The sequence below is a fragment of the Pseudorasbora parva genome, chromosome 25 (genome assembly GCF_024679245.1).
Source record: "Pseudorasbora parva isolate DD20220531a chromosome 25, ASM2467924v1, whole genome shotgun sequence".
NCBI lineage: Eukaryota > Metazoa > Chordata > Actinopteri > Cypriniformes > Gobionidae > Pseudorasbora > Pseudorasbora parva.
The window spans coordinates 26,456,586-26,465,959 of NC_090196.1; the positions used below are offsets into that span (position 1 = coordinate 26,456,586).

A 9,374-nucleotide genomic window follows, 5' to 3' on the forward strand; every position below is an offset into this window, starting at 1 on the left:
GCACCGATAACGCACCTGACCTTTCTATCTAACTTTGTGTGTGCAGGTGACGACAGACCTGAGGAAGAAGTGCACAGATTCGCACACAGGCACGTCTGCCTCGGCTCCCCTGGCCGCTGGAATCATCGCTCTCGCTCTGGAGGCCAAGTGAGTGATGACAACAATGACACCTGTCTCTATAGACAGACATACGCACACATGTTCTACCCACTCCTGTCCATCATTCCCCAAATCGGTTAGACTTCATTACCCCGCGCACATCATCTTCAGCCACTCACACACTCTGACATTGCCTTGACATTGCTCATCCAAAATAAAGAAGGCAAGATGGAGAAAGACATGTGATAGCTGTCAATCTTCACTCCTCGTTCAGGGCCAATTGACCCCGGGGTCCCTATATAACATCAAGTCATCATGCTCAATTAAAAGATCCTGCAGAGTGTTTAATCCCGTACGCTGTGAGGCGGTAATAAGACATGGAAATCACGTCTCACACAAGCGTCGGGCTTCTTTGTCTTTTTTGTGTGTGGTGGAGTCTCAGGGCTCCTGGTTCACACACAGTGTTTGTTTATGTGTGAGTTCGGCCCCTGCTGTTCAGGGCTGTAAACCCCACTGGTGCCAGCTTTGATCGTGCTTGCCCCAGAGTGAAAGACGTTTTTGGGGACGTTTTTTTTTATTTTTATAAGGACCTCCATTTCTATTCTCTTTTTTGACACAACTCAGCTCTTTTCATTGGGCGTAAATCTTTGTGATGTCGCGCCGTAGGTGACTTTTGAATGCCTGTGTGTAAGAAAGACAGTCATACTCATTTTCCACTCAAATGTGTGCTTGTAGCCGGTGCTCAGCCAGACGATCTGTGAACCTCTCCCAGAACAAATTTTACCATTTCATTTGTAATATAACGAACAATAAATATATTTTGTAAAATCAAAATGTGTGTGTGTGTGTGTGTGTGTGTGTGTGTGTGTGTGTGTGTGTGTGTGTGTGTGTGTGTGTGTGTGTGTGTGTGTATATGTATATGTATTATATTATATTATATGTATAAAATATATTTTTTGTTCATGGGATTTTTTTCAAAGAAGTCTCTTATACCCACCAAGGCTGTATTTATTTGATATAAAAATACTAGAAAAATACTAAAATTATTAAAATAAAAATGTTAAAAAATATATTTATATGAATTATATGTATTCCATTTTTAGGTATTCCTTTTTTATGTATTCCAGCGATACCAAAGAAGTCTCAGTATCATTACTCCAGTCTTCATTGCCACATGATCCTTCATAATATGTGCTGATTTGCTGAAGAAACATTTCCTATTATGTTAAAATAATTTGTGTTGCTTAATATTTTTGTGGATACCATGAAAAAATGGTTTTCAGGATATTTTAATGAATAGAAAGTTTAAAAGAACAGAATTTACTTCGTATCGAAATATTTTGCAGCATTATAAATGTCTGTCACTTTTGATACATTTAATGCACCACTGCAAAATAAAAATATTTCTTTAAAAAATCTTATTGACCAGAGACTTTTCAAATGTATTTTTATTTTTCATACATATCTACAGTATATTGTCAATAGTTTTGAGATGCATGCCTTTAATCTGTAGGGTTTAATATGGAGTTGGTCCACCCTTTGCAGCTAACAGATTCAACTCTTTAGGAGTGTGTTTTTGGTCAATTTTTGACCATTCTTCTAGAACCGCGTTTGTGAGGTCAAGCACTGATATTGGACAAAGTCCAACAGTGTAATTCATACCAAAAGTGTTCTATTGGGTTGAGGTCAGGCCAGTCAAGTTCCTTCACACTAAAATTGCTCATCCATGTCTTTATTGACCTTGCTTTGTGCACTGGTGCGCAGTTATGTGGAACAGGAAGGGGCCATCCCCAAACTGTACCCAAAAAGTTGGAAGGATGAAATTGTCCAAAATGTCTTGGTTTGCTGAAGCATTAAGAGTTAATTTCACTGGAACTAAGGGGCCAAGCCCAACCCTTGAACAACAACCCCACACCATAATCCCCCTTCCACCTAACTTTACACTTGACACACAATGCAGTCAGGTAAGTACCTTTCTCTTGGCAACCACCAAACCCAGACTCGTCCATCGGATTGCCAGGCAGAGAAGCGTGATTCGTCACTCCAGAGAACACATCTCCACTGCTCTAGAGTCTAATTTAATATATACATAGAATATTATTAATGAGTAAAATAAGTGACTGAAATAGCTACACCGAGACTGGGGTGTCTGCCAAATGAATGCATACATGTCTCAAAGCTTCTATAGTAATTTATTGTTTATAATATGAGTGAAGTAGTGCTGCTTTGCATAAGTCTGGCAAGTCTGGCCATACTGTTGTTGTCAAAAACTTTGAGCGGTGAAGATATTATTACTCCCTAATAGTCCATTAATTTTCAGATTCCTGGTTTGAGTCCAGTATGTTTAAAAGCTCTGTCATGTTTTCCAGCACTGGCACTTCTCCATATAAAAGGGAGATCTGTTCAATACCTGTGCTATTTCAGTAGTCTTACATCAATTAATCACTAAATGTAAATCGCTGCATCTGTGCTGTGGCAGGAATTTACTCACTAAGTTATTTATTGTGAGGTAAAAAGTATTGAAATCTTATGAATTGGATCACCTTCTTCATAAATCACTCTGAAAATATACAGATGCTGGAGCAGAGTGTTTTTTTATACTGTTCTATGTGTTTTTTTACACTAAATCAATTTGATTTGTATGTGGAAATGTCAAGAAGGTATTTTTTCAGTGCTTTGTCCAATCACAGACGTGGTTTTCCCTGAGATACCCTGTTGAGAAATAGCAAGTCTTTTTAACCTTGCCCATGGGGGCCTCGAGTCCCAAAGCCACTCATGTGCACCATGTAGAGCAACAGAACAAAACGAATAAGCTGGAGTCATGAACCAAAGGAAATACAGCTATAAATTGAATCTGATATTACTGCATTTTCAAGGACCTGAACAATTTTGGGTCTTTAGTTGAAAAAAAGGTCTCGTCGGCTGTGTAATTTCAAAATGATACATGGCCCCCAGGACGGAATATTTCCATTTGCAATTTTCTGTGACTTGGGAAGAAGAAAAGCTTTAATTATTTGTCTTTCAAAAAGACATCCTGTCACATCCAAGAGGATAATTATGTGCAAATTATCTTTTGAATATAAATATAAATCTGTGGCCCTGCTGCAATGCAATGATTGTATCACTCTTCATGTTTTTTTTTTTTTTTGTATGACAAACAGCATGAACTTGACCTGGAGAGACATGCAGCATCTCGTCGTAAGAACGTCACGTCCTGCCCACCTAATAACCAATGACTGGAGGACCAATGGTGTGGGGCGATTAGGTAAAACACAATTCATGTAACCAAACTATTAGAGTTGCATTTATTTATTCAGCGGACATGTCTGACCTTTTTCAATGTCTCTTTCTCTCTATGTGGCAGTGAGCCATTCTTACGGCTACGGTCTGCTGGATGCAAGTGCCATGGTCGCTTTGGCCCAGAACTGGACCAGCATTGGGCCGCAGCACAAATGTGTCATTAATATGCTGACCGAGCCTAGGTAAGGAAGGTCAAACACCTCATGCAGCACAGGCGATACATCAATATACCAGATTGCCAACTAATGCTTGCTACCTGGGGAGCCAGGGTCACCTTTTACGAACAGGCAAACTAGACGCATGGATTGGACAACAAAATTACTATTCATCATACAGTTGCTTGTGAGAGTGGAGTGTAATTTCAGATTCTTCTGTGATGTAGGGACATAAGAAACCACCTGATCTTCAGCAGAAGTGTTGAGGCCTGCTCTGGGCAGCCGGACTTTGTGAGCTCGTTGGAGCATGTGCAGGCCAGACTCACTCTCTCCTATAACCACAGAGGAAACCTGGCTGTGCACCTCATCAGCCCACTGGGAACTCGTTCCACGCTACTGGCTCCACGGTAAACACACTCAAACACGTTATTAGCATATATACATTTGCATACAATGACGTTCAAAAGGCTAGGGTCGGTTAGATTTTTTTTTTAAAGTCTCTTATGTTCACTAAGGCTGCATTTGTTTGATCATGAATACATTAAAACAGTAATATTGTGCAATATTATTACAATTTCAAATAACTTTTTTTCAAATGTAAATTATTTGTGCTGAATTTTCAGCATTTACTCCAGTCTTCAGTGGCACACAATCCTTCAAAAATCATTTTATTGTGCTGATATTGGATTCCTAAGAATTTTTAGGGGTTCAAGCCTGAAATGGCTCATAAATCCTAATCGTTGGAATCCTTGGCTCAAGACTTTTGATTGCCTCAGATTTGCTCATCGTTCAGATGAAATTTATGTGTATTTTAGTTTAGTTTTTTTAAAACCTACTTTTGTAAACTAGTATCTCAAAAAAATTACCTTCATCGTCTATTAGACGATGCACCTATTAGACAAGGTTTCCAGAGGCAGATCAGAGAGAAACTCTGTGAAAATGTGCGACTCATGGCTCGTAGAGGTCTGTAATCATTTTAAAAGAAATCGGCCACTAGTTGTAGCTGACAATATTCATATTTGATAGCTCTCCCCATACTGCACAACTTTGCCTCAAGAACCACTGCTGTCAATCAAATCAGTCATTAAATATATGTCATTACGGTATGTAAAAAGTTTTTTTTACTAATTTGAAATTCAACCTATGCAGTTCAAGTCTCTGGATTCTTTAGATCAGTTATCAACAAAAACATTTTTATTGCATTTTGGAGTAGCTGTAATAGGGAAATTTTATATAATGGGTGTGGCCAAATGCATGCAAAGGCCTATAACTCCTAAACGAAAACTTGGCACTTCACGAAAATAGGTGAGCATGTGCGCCATGTGATTCTAAACAAGCATGCAAACATTTTATTGAGATTGGGCCATAGGTGGTGCTATAGCTATTAAAAAGCTTTGAAAACCATTTATTTCCTATGGTATTAGCTGTAAACATTTCCTTCTATGATATAAAGGTGCACTATGTAATATTTTTGCAGTAAAATATCCAAAAACCACTAGGCCAGTGTTATATATTTTGTTCAGTTGAGTTCTTACAATATCCCAATAGTTTTCAACTATTTGTAAATTGTGAGAAAACTGCTAATTTAACCAAGGAACCGGGACATCTGAGGGAGTTGCCTGTCAATTGAGTCATATCTGCGTTACCACTTTACTCTTAGCAGTGTGAACAAGTGTCACAGCAGCCGTTGAGCAAATGCACAGAGTAACATCATAACATCATTTTAAACACTTAAATGTATCAAATATGATAAACAGAGCTGTGTTACCTCATACTCATGACCGGAAAAGCTGAAACGGCCCCGGCGACTGTGTCCCGTCATAATAAAAGTCCCACTTTTTGCAAGCCTCGTGTTGCATAACAATCGCTCCAGCGGCCTTGCTCAGTTCCTTCAACATTTGGTCGTGCTCTGCTTCATACTACAGTAACGTTAATAACCACATCAGTGAACATGATTTCTGACCGAGTCCTATCCCGTTTCTTTTTCACCGGCTGTGAGGTGAAGACCACATGTCCCAAGATTCTTTGCTCAAACTTGGCATCAAACTACGCCTTTGTTTTGAATAGGCACCCTCTAGCGGACAGAAAAATTACATAGTGCAGGTTTAATTGGTTACATGCTTGCTAAATAAAATGTAATATCTTTTTATGCAAATGTATTTAAACCGTTTGAACCCCGATAATTGCTGCTTGCAGCTACATATTTATTGTATTGTATTGTAACTATATTTAAACGTAAAGACATTTTTAGATGTCTTTACTGTCACTATTTTATGAATTTAATACAGCCTTGCAGAATATAAGAATTTTTTAATTTTTTTTAAAAAATCTTACTGACCCCAGACATTTGAAACGTTGTGTATAATCAGTGCTCTGTAGCAACGGCTCTAAAAAAAAAAAAAAAAAAACATACGCCTGATGCCCAAGAAAACACATTTGCACACTTGTCTGGCCACATACAAACACAATTCACACCATTATCTTTATGAAACATAATTATTTATATTGTAAATACAAACTCAAGACTTTGTCTTCAGGCCTCAGGATAACTCAGCCGAAGGCTTCAACGACTGGGCGTTCATGACCACCCACTCCTGGGACGAGGACCCCCGGGGAGAATGGACCCTGGAGATTGAAAATGTGGCTGGACTTAATGACTATGGTACCTGCATTAAGCTTTTTTATAATCTTTTCATAATTTTTTTACTTCAAACATATAAACATACTTTAAAACAAGATACATTTATGGGAAAAATGAAAATGGTTTGGAAGTAGATAAAAGAAGAAACAATTTGCCAGTGGGATAAGAAAAAGGCAACTAAATTCAAGATTCTCTGAAAACAAGTCTTATATCTTACATAAATTGCTTCTCAAATATATTTATCTTATTTTAAGGATGTTTAAGTACTTTTACTGCAAAACAAGACCCAAAAAACACTAAGAAAAGGATTCATGTGCTGTGTGAATGCCATTTGGGTTTATGTTTACGGTCAAAGCGTCTTTAAAGTTCAAGGTCTTTTCCACAGGTGTTCTTTCTCAGTTCACACTCATCTTATATGGCACCGGCTCTAGTGCAACAGATCCATCCATTTCCGATTACACCCGTCCTTCAAACAACAGCTGCAAAACCTTTGACACCCAGCAGATCTGCATCGGTAAGACACCAGTCCTAGACCAAAGGGCATTCAAATAACCCTTAGTAGACAAGCTTTTATAGATGAAGACATTTATGACATTCATGAGGAAATATTCACACACATAGTCATTCCCTTGGCAAATTCTATGTCATATAAACATTTTCATACATCTCAATATGACTACCCGTTGTGCTTATGAATATTAATATATGTTTATGGGTATAAATATTGCAAAACACTTCAGTGATTCCAGAGAGGTTTAATTTACACTGCATTATTAAAGAAGGAGAAAAGTTTTTAAATTCTAAGCCTCTTCTTAGTGTGAAGTTGTACCTTTCTAACCTTCAGACATCAGTAAACAAACCTTAATTTTATTAAATGAATGTCTAATTTTGTATTTAAAGTTGCTGTGGAGACCTCATATTGTGCCTGCAGTACTGCAGAGTGCTCAAGGACAAACCCTTTCTCACTGTGTTCTCACTGTTACTGCTGGTAGTACTGAAATTTACTTGGTGAATAATTTTGTCAAATTAGGACCAAAAATGAGAGCACGACATAAATTGACCCTGTTAACTTGACTAACTTAACTTTAATAATAAATGCACCTGGTCGTATTCCAGAAAAATGCAAATGCTAACGCGAACGTTTAGCTCATGTTTCGAAAGAATGCAGACCGTAGACTATGTCTTCTTTGGTGGCAACAAATCACAATACTAAAAGGTACGAACTCCTTCAAATTTCTGCTGTATTGTTTTCGACAAGGAACCTAGCTATAAATAGGTTGACAGTTTAACATCCTTTAACTTCAACTATCCCCAAATGGCTGCTATTTGCTTTCTGACACATTTCAGAACTCAGTGTGACATTAAAATTGCATAGCTAGAAGAATTTGCAATCATGTACTTGTCTTTTATGGGTTCATGTTATTCTTGTGAGAGACAAATGTGGTAAAACTTTACAAAAAGGTCAGCACAATATTTAACATGAACAGTGAACACTGTTTGATCATACATTATATTGTATTGATGTTTCATTTTAACCAATAATATCATAATGTCTACAATCTTTTTTGTTTTTGTTTCTCACAAAATTGTCACTTTACAGAAGTAAAATATGTTTAAAATGCTATTTCGTGTTCGTTAAACATTTGTTTGCGATTAAGCACCCTTCTGATCTCTGTTTTCCAGAATGCAGCACGGGTTTCTCGCTTTTCTTGCAAGGCTGCGTGAAGTCCTGCCCTCCCGGCTTCAGCTCTGGGCCGCAGGTGCTTAACTTGTCGTTGGACAACTGGGTGGAGCACTCTACCGTACAAGCATGCCTGTCGTGCCACCCGGCCTGTCTGACGTGCTTCGGGTCCGGGGAGAATGAATGCGTTTCCTGTCCCCCACATAGTCACTTAGTGGTCAGTTCTTGCTTGCACCAGAACCAGGTGCAGCGAAAATCTCCCAGCATTCCTGTGCTCCAGCACGAGGTGGATCCAAGCTCGAAGGAATCCATGCATGAACTTGGGCTGTCCTCAAAACTGCCGGCGCTGGTGGCGGTGCTCAGCTGTGCCTTCATCCTGGCCACATTCGCAGCTGTTTTCGTGCTGCTTCAATTGCACTCCGGAGCAGCCAGCGCCCCGTTCTGTCGGAGGACCAAACTGCCGGTGACAGACGCAGGCGGAGGGGGGATACGAGTGGGCTTTGGGTTTGGACTCAGCCGGGGAAAAGTGTCGTACCGGGGAATCCCCACTGTGTGGGGGGACGAGGATGTGGCGATGAACTCTGAGTCAGACAGCGAAGAGCTGGAGTATCACAGCGAAAAGACTGCTTTTATACGGACTCAGAGTGCTCTTTAATGCCCACTGGGGCATTTTTTGTATATCTGTCTTCCTCATACAGGAATACAGAACTAGTCTGCACTGCTTAGACTTATAAATCCACTGCGACCGCGAGATGTTTGTGTGTATGTGACAGAAAGAACACCATATATGAGGTATAATGTTGCAGTTGCGGTTTGACCCGAATGCGATTAAATCTCCTCTGCTCTGAATGATACCCTTTATTTTCACCTTGATTTGTCTTAGTGGTCTGGCTCTAATGCCCTGAGATTTAAACCATTATAGAGGATCAATAACATCAGTGGGTGTGTGTTTGTTTGCGTGCCACAGCGCGTAGATGTGTTTGTTATGCGTGCGCAAACTTTGTAACACGAAAAGGGCTGTAATTTGTCCCAGTCGACTTTTTATTAAAAGTTCGGACTGTTTTATGCACCAAACTTCTTGCACTTTCTGTAACTTCCATTACTCCGTTCCCATCATTTTTGCGATAAGTCCTTGCTTCTTGACAATAAAATCTGTGTTCTGCTCTCTCTGCTAGTCAAAGGGAGCTTCGGGACATTTCCGCTGATCCGATAAGGGTATGATTTAACTGTGCATAATTTCTCTTGCAATAGAAATGTTGCAACAACATCAGCAGAGTGAACCAGAACAGCATGGAATTAGATAACACACACAACCCTCTGCCTGCTTAGAGCCTCCGGCACGGATTCAGAACAGTGGGAATCATAGACAAACAAACGATCGAAATGCTGAACTGAAACGCATCTCGATGTGCAGAGATCTTATCTGTCAGTCAAGCTAGATACAGCACCATCTTTGGTTGATAGGAGGAGCTCTCGAACAGTAAAACCTTGACAAACA

At 39.4% G+C, this 9,374-nt stretch overlaps 1 protein-coding gene across 3 annotated transcripts in view; it reads left to right on the plus strand.

Moving 5' to 3' along the window:
• The window catches only part of furinb (furin (paired basic amino acid cleaving enzyme) b), a 131,645-nt gene extending 122,271 nt beyond the window's left edge, over nucleotides 1-9,374 (plus strand). For all 3 annotated transcript variants that reach the window (XM_067436906.1, XM_067436908.1, XM_067436907.1), the window contains exons 10-16: nucleotides 47-147; nucleotides 3,261-3,364; nucleotides 3,464-3,581; nucleotides 3,782-3,961; nucleotides 6,092-6,216; nucleotides 6,581-6,709; nucleotides 7,879-9,374. In XM_067436906.1, the coding sequence (XP_067293007.1) occupies nucleotides 47-147; nucleotides 3,261-3,364; nucleotides 3,464-3,581; nucleotides 3,782-3,961; nucleotides 6,092-6,216; nucleotides 6,581-6,709; nucleotides 7,879-8,531 (1,410 nt within the window). In that variant the 3' untranslated portion in view covers nucleotides 8,532-9,374. The remainder of the gene's footprint in view (nucleotides 1-46; nucleotides 148-3,260; nucleotides 3,365-3,463; nucleotides 3,582-3,781; nucleotides 3,962-6,091; nucleotides 6,217-6,580; nucleotides 6,710-7,878) is intronic.